General features: G+C 43.3%; 2 protein-coding genes across 6 annotated transcripts in view; both read right to left on the bottom strand.

Moving 5' to 3' along the window:
* Window positions 1-844: 844 nt before the first annotated feature.
* LOC134062085 (protein downstream neighbor of son homolog) lies at window positions 845-10,256 on the bottom strand. The gene is made up of 10 exons (XM_062517963.1): window positions 9,717-10,256; window positions 9,122-9,202; window positions 8,753-8,959; window positions 7,528-7,706; window positions 6,409-6,587; window positions 5,983-6,082; window positions 5,573-5,713; window positions 5,043-5,241; window positions 2,099-2,314; window positions 845-1,422 (listed from the first exon to the last, which is right to left on the bottom strand). Exons 1-10 carry the CDS (start codon window positions 10,122-10,124, stop codon window positions 1,288-1,290), a joined length of 1,845 nt encoding a protein of 614 aa, XP_062373947.1. The 5' UTR covers window positions 10,125-10,256; the 3' UTR covers window positions 845-1,287.
* Window positions 10,257-13,031: 2,775 nt separating this feature from the next.
* Window positions 13,032-14,610, bottom strand: part of runx1 (RUNX family transcription factor 1) — a 63,655-nt gene continuing 62,076 nt past the window's right edge. For all 5 annotated transcript variants that reach the window (XM_062517958.1, XM_062517957.1, XM_062517961.1 and 2 more), the window contains one exon: window positions 13,032-14,610. This exon is cut by the window's right edge and continues 66 nt beyond it. In XM_062517958.1, coding sequence (XP_062373942.1) covers window positions 14,165-14,610 — 446 coding nt within the window. In that variant the 3' untranslated portion in view covers window positions 13,032-14,164.

Here is a 14,610-nt window from a genome sequence, read left to right as displayed (position 1 = left end):
GAGGCTGAAATTAATTATAAACAACATGAATAAATATCAGGTCTATGTGGATTATTTTGCCAGAGAAAAATGGATAATGAACTTTCAATCCGGTAAAAAAGCTAACAAAGCAAAAGCCAAATCTGAGAAAGTCAGAAAGGAAGTGGCAGACATGTTCACAAGCATTTGTTAGCAGGGTCAGACCGATGCAGAACAATCAAAAAATCTCGTAAACCATGTAGATACAAAAAGGGACATAGACAACATAGACTATGTGATGGCTGGCCAGTATACCCCATAACCACCACGTGGTTTACATATGGTCACTGCGCGAATAAGGCAAATTGTGACTCAAGCTATAAGTGAATGCCTAGACTGGTTACGAGAACATCCCTGATGTTTGTGGTATCCCAGCATACCACTTCGTTGTATTTAAGCTGCACAATATGAATTTATTTACATGTATGAGCAGGTGTTCTGCTATTGATGTGGCTATTGAAAGGCATGAATGGTAATGTAGCAAGGCATTGAGTATAATGATAATAAAAGCTAGATACAAAATATGACCGGCGCCCAGTCCTGCACATTTTCTCCACAAAAATAAATCACGCTCGTCAATTTGTTTCCATCTTCTACTCCATTCCCTACTCACAACAACTTTTAAGTAAGCTAAATGAGTGTGTGCATGTGTGAGCTTGCTTTTGTGTATGTGTTTCCCTGTTTTCGCTTGTAAGTGTGTGTGTTGGGGGGGTAATGGTGTGTATGTGAGTGTGTTGGAAGGGCCAAGCGAAAACATAACTGCCTCCTGGATCCGGATCCAGATCACTCTAAATAATAACACTAATAACAAACACCAAACACAGTATTTCAGGACACAAAAACCAACTGCTCTTTTTAATCACTCAACATACAGGGCACAATCACAAATTCATAAAAAGACTTATCGAACCTTCCAAATAACACACATTAGGCAGTGACACTGTCCTGCGAGACCACACACACACACACACACACACACACACACATCACACACCACACACACACCACACACAAACCACACACTCTCAACTTAACAAAGGTAAAGTTAGTTGAATATTTGATTTACTGTAAATCTAGTGAAGCTCTGGTTCTCTGCGAAGAAAAGAGCTGTGATGTCCTTTAGTCACTTCTTCCCATGTTACCTTCCAATGGAGAACCAAGTGCTGAAGCTGTGTATCCTGTGGCTTTGTGTGCATTTTGGCAAATACGTGTACATTTAAAAACCAAGATGATATATTTAAAAGTGTACGAGGGTCTTTTGCGCGTGCCTCAGCTTTTCCAGGTGTACCCGTAACCCCTCAGGTGTAACTGGCGCAGGGCGGATTTCCCCAGGGACGCCGGCTCCGCGATCTGCTGCAGTGTTGCCGGAGACAGACCGCAGCCAGACGGAGCGACCACATCCACCTGGGAACGAGGAGGACACGGGTGTTAGTAAAGAAGAGCAGAAATGCACTGAAGGAAAACCAAACGCAATTTTTCACATAGATGTCCGTTTCTGGAGGTTAGCACTGTCGGTCCGGGGAAAAAAATAACAAAATCGGTGCTGGAGTTGCTGCGGCTAATAGTTAGAGCAGCCAGGCAACTACAGTACTACACTATGGGGACATGATTTTGAAAATGCCAGGGAGAACACAGATGAACCTGTTTGAATTTGCCCATTAACATCCTTTTCCAAATCAACAAAACTCCAGGAACGTGTATTGTCTTTGGAACTGAGTGAACAGCTGCATCTAAAGCGTGTTATAAAAAATGTGTTTGTTGCACTAAATTATTTGTTAACAGTTTATTGCACCAATTTAAGGGTAATTTCACTGCTGGTACTGCTTTGTCATCACATTTTGAAATTTGTCTGGTCTCTTCCGTGCATATTCATTATAGTTCTATTTCATTTGCCAAATGATACCAAGATATCAACTACCTGTGGTTTACAAACCACAAAACGAGTATGTATTCTCGGAGCAGGAATGTAGAATCTTACAATCTAAAATCCATATTCAAAGATACTAGGTCTTTATATTTGTTAAGTAACAGGTTTACTTTAAATGCCTAACTGTCCAATTGTGTGTGTACAATATCTCACCTGTTCTTTAGGCTCCGTGTTCTTGCAGACAGGCACGTTGAGGACGGCTGTGGGATCGTGCGTGTAGAGTACAGCAGTGAAGGACCCTTTCTGGGCAGTGCGCAACAGTTGAGTGAGCATGTGGAGGGAGTGAGGCATTATGGGTCCTGTGACCTCCAGACTGCACAAATCCAGGTAGCCGGTCCGCACTTGCGTCTTCACGTTTATACTGCGTGCCTGTGGATGGGAGTCATGATGAGTACAAATGTGAAAAAACTATCACATCCTTGATTTTTGCTCCGTTTCAACCCTCCCTGGTAAAATTTGACCAACTTAAGATTCTGATATCCTAGCAACATTCTTGACACTGTATACCATCTTCCCAAAATCTAAGTAATTGCACCGTAAATGTGTACCGCATATATGTTGAGGCCTAAGTTCACACGCACATCTAAAAGTTATATAAAGGTTAAAATGTTATTCTTACAGTAGCACACACACACACACACACACACACGATCTGGGAGAACTCTCTTCTGCCATATATTCTGCTAATGGTGTCTGAGGGTGCCTGGTACGAGTGGAATGATATGGAATGGTTGAGGGTGACTGAGATGATGGGTCGGCTAACGGCTAACATCTGTGGTATCTCTCACATGCCTTTTGAGGAGTGTTGGCACTTTTGCATGCTTTATGCTGTAATACTGTTTTTCATGTATCATCAATCATCACCATGGCTCCGCTCCTCTCTGCTGATTTAGTAAGCTCAAGTTTGACTGGAAGGCATGCCACAGATAAGGGTCGTTACTAGGGATACCACCTTGGGGTCAACCTGTTGTTGACAGTATAGCATACCATAGAGGGAGGTAGCATTAGCCCGATCTGTAGAAGAACTGTACCTTTGGTACTGTATTGTTTGTTAGCTACATGACGTACGTCTCTGGTGCCGTAAATAAAGCTCTCTGAAGAATTCTGACTGACTGCGGCCTGAAACTATTCTGACGAATCCAGAAACTTTGTAGCACCACACTACCCACCAGTCCTCTGGATTGGCAGAGATGAAGTGTGTGTACATGACAAGTATGTAGGATTTAGTGAACAGACTAAATGCTTAGATGAGCATATTCAACCAGCCTATTCTGAACACTGAGGTGCAGCATATCTGTGTGTGTTCTTCACTTTGGTGTATAAAGACTGCTTACTCGTATGCTATGCTATGTGTGTGTGTGTGTGTGTGTGTGTGTGTGTGTTGAGCTCTCGGTGTGTGTGTACAGATTGTGTGTAAGTTGTGTTGAGCGCTGTGTGTGTGTGTGTGTGTGTGTGTGTGTGTGTGTGTGTGTGTGTGTGTGTGTGTGTGTGTGTGTGTGTGTGTGTGTGTGAGCCGTCTTGAGCTCTGCATGTGTGTGAATGGATTGTGTGTGTGCGTAGCTGTGTCAGGGTATCTGCACATTTTTTATCAACAAATTTAATAACTTTTAAGACCTTTTTAAGACCTCTAAGAATAAAAATTAAGACCATTACCACGGCAAAAAAATATATATACAAAGTACATTCTAGGCTGTTCAGTTTACCAAAGCACATTTGTATTTGAGTGACAGTGCAAATGGTGCATGTCAGGCAAGTGCCTTCTCAATACTACAACAATACTGCTGTAAATAATGTACAAACAGTGTGTAAACAAATCAAGTTGCAAATGACAACTTAAACACAGTTAAAAAATGGACAAGGCTCCCGACTAACTTTTTGCGTTGGTTGCACTGGTGCGCTTAACTTTTTTTTCAGGTGCACCAGCACAAAATGTAGGTGCACCCACATTTTTCATTGCATAGCTTTCTAACAGCAAAAGGTCACATTTTTATCGCACTCCTTTCATAATGTGAATGACTTTTCATATTTGATAAAAAAAAATCATTCACATTATATATAATCATTCAAATTATATAACCCCCCTTTTCCCCCCTTTAATTTCTATATACTGAAATTTCTGATATTCATGACTGCACACTTTATGCAGATTATATAGCCTACTATTTGTATTACAACTCTAGGCCTACCTCTTAATTCAGCTGTCTGATTGATGCCTCAAAATATTGTAAACAAAGTAGCATAGTTGGCTAGCTTATCATAGTCTACTGGTTGGACTGTTCAGTTTCCCCAACATGTGTTTAAGTTTCAAGGTAGGCTGATACTTTTTCTCCTTGGGACAGGTCCTTTTAGTCTTGGAGTTGGAAAACATTGGTGATGAGATGATCACTCAACTTGAATGCAAAAATTTTTATCAAATGTGCAGCATGCTATGATGCTAACCGGATTTCATAATAATTTAGCTAGTCGTCTTTGCTAGTCGTCATTGCTTTTTTCACGATTGTGAATGTTTTATTTGGACTAAATATGCATGTCGAGGGGTGGGTGTCCATTGAGCGCGCACGAGAGAGAGAGAGAGAGAGAGAGAGAGAGAGAGAGAGAGAGAGAGAGAGAGAGAGAGAGAGAGAGAGAGAGAGAGAGATATATGGAGGGGCCAAGCCGAGGAGGTTTATTTCTATACTGTTTGGTAAAGTTGCACGCATAGTCTACAATGAAAACAGGCGAAAGAAATATATGCTCTCACCCGAAAAGTGTCAGGTGCGTCAGGTGCACCAAGCGTCAGGTGCACCAAATCTTCGCGTCTGCCACTCTGAAACACTATCTCCGTCTGTTTCAGGCCTACGAACGCACACGCTACTTCTTACTGTGTTGTTACATTGTAACACCCACAATATTTCGGCTTTGAGTGTGTCACTGTCCACATTCACAAAGCTGACGAAACTGACTCGGCACGGCATGAAATTTAAGACCTCCTCATCGGAAATTCTAGAATTCAAGACATTTTAAGACCTTGAAAATCCCCCCAAAAAATTACAACTTTTTAAGACTTTTTAAGGACCCGCGGGGACCCTGTGTGTGTGTGTGTGTGTGTGTCCCTCACCTTAAGCGTCTGTAGCGTGGCCCCCCTGAAGGCGCTGGGGGCCAGCAGGGTGGGGGGCAGGCCTGCCTGGGTACCGGCCGCCGCCACCAGGCTCTTGCAGTTGATGAGGAAGTTGATGAGCGTGTGTGTGTGCGCGCCCTTCACCAGCACCACGGACTCGGGCTTGTGGTCCAGGCACACGGAGCTGCGCTCTTTCTGACTGAGGGCCGCAGGTCAAGGAGGGTCACTTCCACGGTTGCAACAGAAACAAAATGGATGCCCTACTACACAGAGCCATGTTAACAGCGAGGGTTAAAGCGGATAGTAATGAAGGATGTTTGATGTTAACTTAAGGCTTCAATGGTAAACCTCCAACAAGAAGATTTTGTATTGTTTTGTTTAGCTAGGAACATGAAACCACTTAGTCTTGAGTTAACTTATACAGGAGCAAGAGATAGACGGCACTTGTTATTTCAATTGATTCCTGAGAATTAAGATGCAAACTCTCTCACACACACAAACACACACACACACACACACAAAAAGGATACAGTTTGATGGTGATGGAGTCTGGCTTCTTAATCTTATCCTGAACTCCCATCTCTTTAAGCCAGGAGAATCCAGCATCATCATCGTCATCGTCATCTTCATCCACACCCTTGTCCACCTCTTGGTCACTGTGCTCTCCAGAACTGTAACAAAGAACAGACCAGGACAATCAGAACATGTGAACTAATCACATCATCTTTTTTTCAAATCGAACTCTAAACATTTGTGTGTTTGTGTGTGAGTGAGTGAAAAAGACAGTGAGAGAACGAGACAAAGAAGGAATGAGAGCAGAACAGAGAAAGAGAGAGAGAGAGAGAGAGAGAGAGAGAGAGAGAGAGAGAGATAGAGAGGGAGAAAGAGAGAGCGAGCGAGAGAAAGAAACAGAAATACTCTAATGGCTGCGGTTACTCACGCTGAGTTGTGTGGATCCTCTCCCTCAGCAGACTTGCACTCGTCACTGTGTTCCTTGCTCTTCCTTTTGTCCTCCAGTAGGGGCAGTGTGAACTCAATCCCTACAAACAAACACACGCACACGTTCACACACACATGTTTAACAATCTGCTCCTTTACTACAACTTACTAACCTCTTCAAACATTCAATTCTTCATTGTGAATAACTACAATTGCAACCTTTGATCACAGTTGAGTTCATGTTTTTATAAGTTTAGGATTAGTTTGTGCATGTGGGAGTGATCTGGGAAACACACAGAGCTGGGAATGACACAAATTAACATTTCCAGTAAATTCCCAGCGTGTTTGTGCATCTGTGCGCTGCATGCAAGCCAGCAAAAACACTAGCAGTCGGTCACTGCATCCGCGCGCGCCAGAGGTCTCTCACCGTCTGCCTTCATGGCCTCGCGCAGTCCCCTGGTGGTGGGCGTGAGTAGTGCGGTGAGGCCCGGCGCACCGCTGAGGCCAGAGGCGCGGAAGAGCACGGTGAACTGGTAGGAGCACAGGTAGAAGTAGGGGCACAGCCGCGCCTTCAGCAGGCTGTACAGGGACGTCAGGCTCACCGACCTACAGCGCAGGAACAAGGAGGGAAAAGGACCAGGATGGAAATCAGTCAGTCTGTTTTACAGTCCAGGACAAGTCATGGGACAGAGCGGTGGTCTCCAGAATGATTACCCATGCTGTTTATCAAATGTTGTCTCTGGTCAGCAAATAAATTATATATATAGCCAGCCAGACGGCAGGTGCCATCAGCATCGATTAAATACAATACATTTTATTCTGAAAAAGTTAGAGTTAAGTCGAAGGTCTAGGGTGTCCAAGGAAAGAAGCTTGACTTTGTGTTCACTTGACCATCTGCGTGAATATTGATCTATACTTTGGCTTGCCATTCAGCTGGAGTATGCAACCATTACCTAGTTTTGCCAACGGTTACCAAGGCACACAGAATTAAACTTACCTTAAATAAAGGTGTTTTTGTTATATCTTGAAATACAACATTAAGATGGATTTGTAATTCAATTGGTCTGTTCAACCATATTTAGCAAGGGTGTTCCAAATTCTGGAGAGCAATGAAAAAAACTACAACTACAAGAAACTTGACAACATCCTCAGTCTTCATCAAAGCATTACAGCAACACTAAAGCACTGTTGCACGCACGCTATTTGTTTATCCGGCAAATAACAATGTCCACAGACAAGGTAGAGTATGTTGCATCATTTTATGAAAGTATGATGTATTGTGACATCGAAGAAAGCCAAATTTGTAGATCTTACGTCTCATTCCATCGAACTACAGATCCGCTACCCGATCATCTGGTAAACTGACATAGTGCGGTTATAGCCGATAGAGGGCTGCGAAGCGAATGCAGAAGTGCCATTCACCCTGTTACGAGTTGATGAACCACAGATATTATTTTGGAAACATTATTTTGCGGTACAAAAAAACTCTTAAATGTTGCTTTAAAACACACACACACACACACACACAAACACACACACTCCTCACCATTCGCGCATCATGCTCTGCTGCACCTCCGTGTCCTGGCTCCATGGCGAGCTTTTGCCAGCAAACTTGCGCTCAGCTCCGATCCGCGGGAACAGGGACAGCCAGGGCAAGGACGGGTGCTGCCAGTACTGTAGGGCCTGCTGGAAACCACAGCGCAGCTCTGGACACGACCGAGGATCCTACACACACACACACACACACACACACAAGAGCCGTCAATCAATGAGCTGGGGGTATATCCATCAGGGGGGTCTTGTTTTCTGATGCACAGAGTAGAACCATTTTGTTTGATACCTAGTAGGTTTATACACCATATGTTTTCCATTTAGTTATTGTTAAAGGTATAGTTCGGGTTTTAAAACACGAAGTTATATGGGTTCCCTGTCAGCAACGTTGTGCATCAGCACTGACTTACCCCGCAACAGCGTCCTGTGAGCCGAGATCCAGCCGGTTTTTGATGCTGAGAGTGATATATTTGCACCACAAAAACGTTGCCCAGGAAAAATTCAAACCTCGTTATCACTTACTTATTTTTCGCGATTCCTATCACTGCGCGCTACTGACAGCTGGACAACGTTTTTGTGGTGCAAATATATCACTCTGTTGAACGCATATGGTTTTGAGAAGAAAAACACTTTACTTTCGTGACCCCAGAAACTTGCCGGACTACTTTCTTCAGCATCAAAACGATCAAAAACCGGCTGGATCTCGGCTCACAGGACGCTGTCGGGGGGTAAGTCAGTGCTGATGCACAACGTTGCTGACAGGGAACCCATATAACTTCGTGTCTTAAAACCCGAACTATCCCTTTAAGTTAAGTTAAGGATATGTAGGATGTGTTGGGAGTGTTCGTGGTGGTCTTAGCCATGACCTCCTATCTGTTCCATGCTTAAAAGGACACTTCACCGATTAGCATTAAGCTTTGTATCTTTAGAAAACCAGTCATGTTTTTGAATGGTCGTGCAACATTCCCTCGGTTTGCCTTGAGATGATAGAAATACGGATTTCAATGTTGGACTTCATGTAAAAATCATCATTTTACATCATTGAAAACAGGAAGTCCTATTCATGGGTTTCATTGAAATTCGTATTTCTCCCATCTCAAGGCAAACTGAGGGAATGATGCACGACCATTCAAAAATATGACTGGTTTTCTAAAGATACAAAGCTTAACGCTAATCGGTGAAGTGTCCCTTTAAAAGGGAGTGAGGAGCCTAATCAGCACCTGTATGTTCTGAGGAAGACAGGCATATTCTGCCCTGCAGTGCTGGGTCAAGCCCTGGGCCTCCTCCTGAGCTTTTGGTTGCTCTGCCCATGAAAAGGCGTGAGATGATGTGAACAGCAGACGCGTCTTCAGACTCCAGTCGGCAGGGTATTCTGGACACTCAGACACGGGAGGAACCTCTTCAACAGCAGCTTGGTGCTGGGGACTCTGTAGAAAAGACAGTCCGGACAGGTGACAAGGTATTAGTAACAGGAGTCATTGAAAAGAGTGAGATGATATTAGTAACAGGTGATTTTGCGAGTGAGATTATATTAGTGACAGGAGTCACTTAAATGAAAACAGTCAGCTAAGAGCTGCCAAACAATTTACCTTAACCAGGGCAGTGGTTTTCTCCTCTTCAAACAAATCTGCCTCAAACAGAGAATCATTTTTGGAGATGGAAATAGGAGTCTGGAAAATATTGTAAGGTGTTAAAAGAATTCAAGGGGTTTTATTTGCCACATACTGTACATAAGATACAATGCAAACACACGTCGTCAAATTATATAGTCTACTGTTGCTCAACTAGTCCTATGTATGAGTATCTTGATCACCTATTTAAAGATAGATGAATTAAGAAAACAGGCAATTCAGAATAATAACGTTAACTGTGGTTTAACTGGCTAACGTTACATGTCATGACATGCTGCAAAGAACAGCAGAGCACATTACGTATTCGACCACTTATCTAAAATACTGGTGTTACAGCATCTGTACAGCTGTAAACATAACTTTAAGCAGGTTTCGGGGTAACCAGAGAGGGTTTTAAAGCGGAGTAATCGAGGATCTTTGTTTGGGGTAACGTTAGCAATCTTGTCGCTAGCTGCTAGCTACTCACTCTACAGTCAATAACAGTTTACAGTGAAACCAGCCTGATAGTTTTAACCCTCTCTGGTTACTCTTATTACATAACTTGACTGGTTACCTCCAGCAACTTCTCAGTGGTTTTGGCTTCTTGGTCAAACTGGTCCAAGTAGGATAACGAAGTCTTGGTTGCATAAAGTGCCGAGTTCTCCCCTTCTGCCTCGACAAGAGCACGCTTTTTATAATTAAAGAAATCATCCACATCTCCATCGGATCGAACAGTTGCTCTCTTCTTCGGGCTGTTGAAAGTGTTTTCGATGTTTGCGAAAGGATTCCTCCGTTTTTGGCCTGCTACACCAGGGCGATTAGGAGCATTTAGCAATGGCCCTGGTGAGAATGGACGAGTCCCTGGTACCGATAGAGATGCACGGACGTTGGGGCTAACTCCCTCGCTCCGTGCTCGTTTCCTTCTCATTCGCATAATATCAGCAGGTTTCTTAAAACTTGGAGAGTAGCCGGCCTGTTCCATTGCTGATGTAAGCTTAAACACTACGTTTAAAACAAAAAAATGTTTTGAACTGCTAGAAACTAACGTTACTGTTCGGAGCGGTCTGTTGTTGATGTTTTCTTTCTCCTCCGGTGGTTCCTGTTTGACACAATACAAATTTCGCGCGAGACGCAGTCACGAACGCAGTGGCCCGCTCAAATTTGGAGGCGGGCTCTCGACAACAGACATGCGCACTAAGCACACTTGGGTCATGCTGCAGAAACTAACCACTAACTAAATAAATAACATTATTAAAATACAAAAAAATGACAGCTCAATTATTTGAGTTCTATGAGTCACTGGTGTTACTTTACGTCTTCGTCGAAATTGTCCACACCAGTGATGACTCCCTGGAACATGCATTTTTAATGAAATAGGCCTAATCATATTCATTTGATATTTTGTATTTAAATAGGCCTATTGCTTATAATCAATGTGCTATGTGTGTATTATTGTAGTTGAACTATTTCAAAAACATATTTGACCTCAGCATTTGGCCCTTAATCTGTAAAGGCCTATGATGAGTGGGGCAGGCACTTCTGTGGGGCTTGCAATCCTACTGTGACTTTGATGGTTCAAAAACATGTGATTGGTCAATTAACATAGGCCTATTGTTTTACTTAGAAATACAAAGAAATTGCAACAATTAGGTGATTTTCAAAGTGCAATAAATATGTAATCTATAAAATAAAAAATAAAATCAATAAGGACAGAAAAATGGCAGTTTCTGTATAATGGCTCCAGCAGAAAGATGCAGGGGAGATCATGGCATGCTGGTGGCATGTAGGCCTACATTTGGTTTAAGCGGTGTTTTAATGGCAAAGTAGCCTAATTTGATATGTTGGTAATTGTGTAATGTTTTATAGCACTAATTCTGTCTCTTCATCTAATAGAACAAACACACTTTTTAGGTTGAGGGATTTATGTGGTAGGCCTATGTAAATAAATAGATAAATACAATCTCAGACAACAAAAACTGATGGGACATAAAGCCCACTCCATTCTAATAATGAAAAATACAGGCATTTGTTTAGGATGCAATTTGTAGGTGATAAAGGTGTAAATGTCACTCACAGTCATTAAAACATGAGTCATGAATTCAAAGGAAAATAAATTTGCGCCGGGTTATACCTTTAATACAGAAAAGAGAAGTTGCTCCCGTTTACATGGAAACTCTAACCATCTCATAATGAAACTAGGCTTGACACATTGGACTTTTTTTGTACAGACCCAAACGTGCTTAAAAGTGTGTTGTTGATGATATATGGTTGGGTAGGACGATGTCCATGAACAACTCAAATAATTTAATTTCCTGCTGTTTATCATTACCATGCCATTACAGTTGTGATTAATGACCGTCATGTCTAGTGAAGATGTCAGCAAAATGGTCATTGATTTTTTTCTTTCTTTCTCTCTCTCTCTATGTGTTGGGCAGAATATGGTAGGCCTACTTTCACCCTTCACTGGTTGATGAATGTCAGTTAGTCATGCACCTCTCAACCTTGATTTAATTAAAATGATAATTGAAAAATGTTTTAGGCCATACAGACCACTTTCTGAATATTAATATTCCATCAGTGATTTGGGCCCTTTCCCTTACATTTTGTGCTGTGAGTAAGCATTGAAGATGCGAATGTAAACTTTGGAGAAGAAACTAGTTGTGTGTGTGCACTACAGCATCTGACCACCAGGTGGTAGTATTGTGTTACAGTCTGTACTATTCTGTCACCGAACAACTGGTCCTTCTCTTGGTGAAGTTCATTGTGATGGCTCTCCATGTGTGTCTGACAAATGACACATTTCAAATCGATTTCATTTAGAGGACAGAGGCTGTTTCATTTTAGTTTCATGTAAACGCACCCAAGTAGTGAAGTTGTGTTACATCTTGTTCACAACACACACACCATACAACTATAAATGAGTCCCCCTCCCTTTTTTCTTCTTCAAAAGCACACACACAAGTGCGCGCGCGCGCACACACACACACACACACACACACACACACACACACACACACACACACACACATACACACACACACACACACACACTGCACTGGTATTTGTGTGGGTGGTGTGGTGGTGTCCTGCTGCTCTTTTTATAAAGACTATTTGATTTTATGGCCATTGGCTGCAGTCCTGGAGCAGGATTACAGTTAAGGCCTTCCATCCCTCGGCCAGCATCCTCTGAGCCCTGGAGTTCTGTTGCCCCCCACCACTCTGTCTCTCTCTCTGTCTCTCTCTCTGTCTCTCTCTCTCTCTCCCTCTCCATGTCTAGCACTCCTTAATATATTGTGTAATTTCAGACACATGTGTTTGTGTGTGGGTGCCATTTTCTCCCCTGAAAATAACGTACATGCCTGTACTCAACAAACTGACAGACAATTAAAGTTGGTGTGTGTTATGTGTGTGTGTGTGTGTGTGTGTGTGTGTGTGTGTGGTGAGGGTGTCGGTGAGGAAATGGCCATGGGCAGAGGGCAGGTCAGGGCTTGTCTACTTGTCTGTGTAAATTCTTGTGGGGTCAGGAATAGCAGTGTACAGCAGGGGCAGCTGGGTAGGGTGTGCTCTGGGTTGGCACACAGTCAGCGGGCTGACCAGATCTGTCCCATCAGCACAAGATGACACTACTTTGAGAGGAGAGAGAGAGAGAGAGAGAGAGAGAGAGAGAGAGAGAGAGAGAGAGAGAGAGAGAGAGAGAAAGAGAAGCAGCGGTGGACACTACTGGGAGGAGAGAGAGAAAGGAGAGAGAGAGAGAGAGAGAGAGAGAGCAGGGGTGGGGGTGGATTGTTGAATTGATGCCTTTGCGTTTGGATATCCTCTTAAATTCCTATTTTCATTCAGTCAGGGTTCCGTGCCGTTATTTAAAATGCCACAGAAACAAATACATCAGTCCAATCACAACAAAGTTTTATATTTATGTAATAAAGCAACAAAAAAAGGAATATTTTACATTTACATCTCGTGACGATGTCAAAGCAGAAACAGTGTGTCACGCAACCAATGTAACAAACAAACCATTATGTCACAAAGTGATCATTTACAGTCAGTTGCTATTTACATAGGACAGTGCATCATGGGAAATTGCAATCCATTCATACCCTCTGAACCAATTTTACCCTCATAGCATGAATGCATCTTGTATTTGACACTGCAAATTGAAGGAACCACCCAAAGCAATTTACACTCATAATCGTCTGTGAGAGGGAGTAGATGAAAAACAGATTCTTGGTTCAAAACTAAACAAGTGCATCTTGAATGAATTAAAGTGTGTGTTTATGCTTGGAGAGAGATCGGGTTGCTCCAGCCCTGAGCTAACCTCCAATACTGGCAGACACAGAAAGGGGTGAAATTAACTTTAATCCAGTTTATGAATGAGCCGCACAATGAGCTGGAAATGAGGAAAGACCCGTTCGCCCCTTATCGGCACACACAACATTCAAAACATCCTCTTTAGGCAGTCTCTGTTCTCTCAGAAAGTGAGTGAGTGTGTGTGGGAATTTGTGAGTGACTGGGAAATAGTGAGTACGTGTATGTGTGTGTGTGCGTGTGTGTGCGTGTGTGTGTGTGTGTGTGTGTGTGTGTGTGTGTGTGTGTGTGTTTGTGTGTGTGTGTGTGTGTGTGTGGTGATGACGGGGTGGTGGGGGTGTGGGGGTTTGTGTGTGTGCATGTATAAAAAGGAAGCAGTGTTGACATACATGGGCAATCCATTAACAGTCCTAAAATAATCCACCATTATCACTGTAATAATGATGACAATAATAATAACAACAATAACAATAATAACAACAACAACAACAACAACAATAACAATATTAAAAAATTATTAAAACAACAATATTAAAGACAGACTATCTGCAACTCTTTAGCAAAACAAATGCGAGTTTTACATGCTCCTCAGTGTAAAATACAATCTACAGTCCTGGTGTCACACGTCTATTGGAGTCTGTTCCTCTAATGGGAAACCACCAGCTGTTTGGCCAGTGGTCAGTCCAGAAGTCCTTCAAAAGCTCACCGCTACAGCACTCAATATGGCCGCCACACCGCCTCTGCCGACATGTTGGTCGGAGAGCTACTGTGGCTTCCCTCCGTCTCCACGACAACGTCACTCTGATTGGGCAAGGAGGGGTGGAGGAGGGTGGAGCCGGTGGAGGCGTTGGTGCAGGGGGGAAGGATGCGAGGAGGTGACCGCTCCCCGCCACCTCCCCCCGCCATCATGGAAAATTGGTATGACCCAGCTGTTGTGCTGTAGTAGAGGTGATAGGGAGACGAGCTGGCCTGGAATGGACCACCTTGACCTTGGGAGGAGGCAGAGGGGTAAGGCGGAGGCAGGTAGGTAGGGTAGCGGCCGGTCGGGCCCGTCATGGCTGACATTCCGATGCCGATGGCGTTGGTGACCGGCGTGGGAGGGTACGGGAAGGCTCCGGTCGGGTAGTGCATGCGTGGGTCTGAGAAGCGGCCATCTGGAATTG

This window comes from Sardina pilchardus, chromosome 17 (genome assembly GCF_963854185.1).
Source record: "Sardina pilchardus chromosome 17, fSarPil1.1, whole genome shotgun sequence".
NCBI lineage: Eukaryota > Metazoa > Chordata > Actinopteri > Clupeiformes > Clupeidae > Sardina > Sardina pilchardus.
Note: the sequence above shows the minus strand (reverse complement) of the source record. Positions and strands in the feature narration are given on the sequence as shown.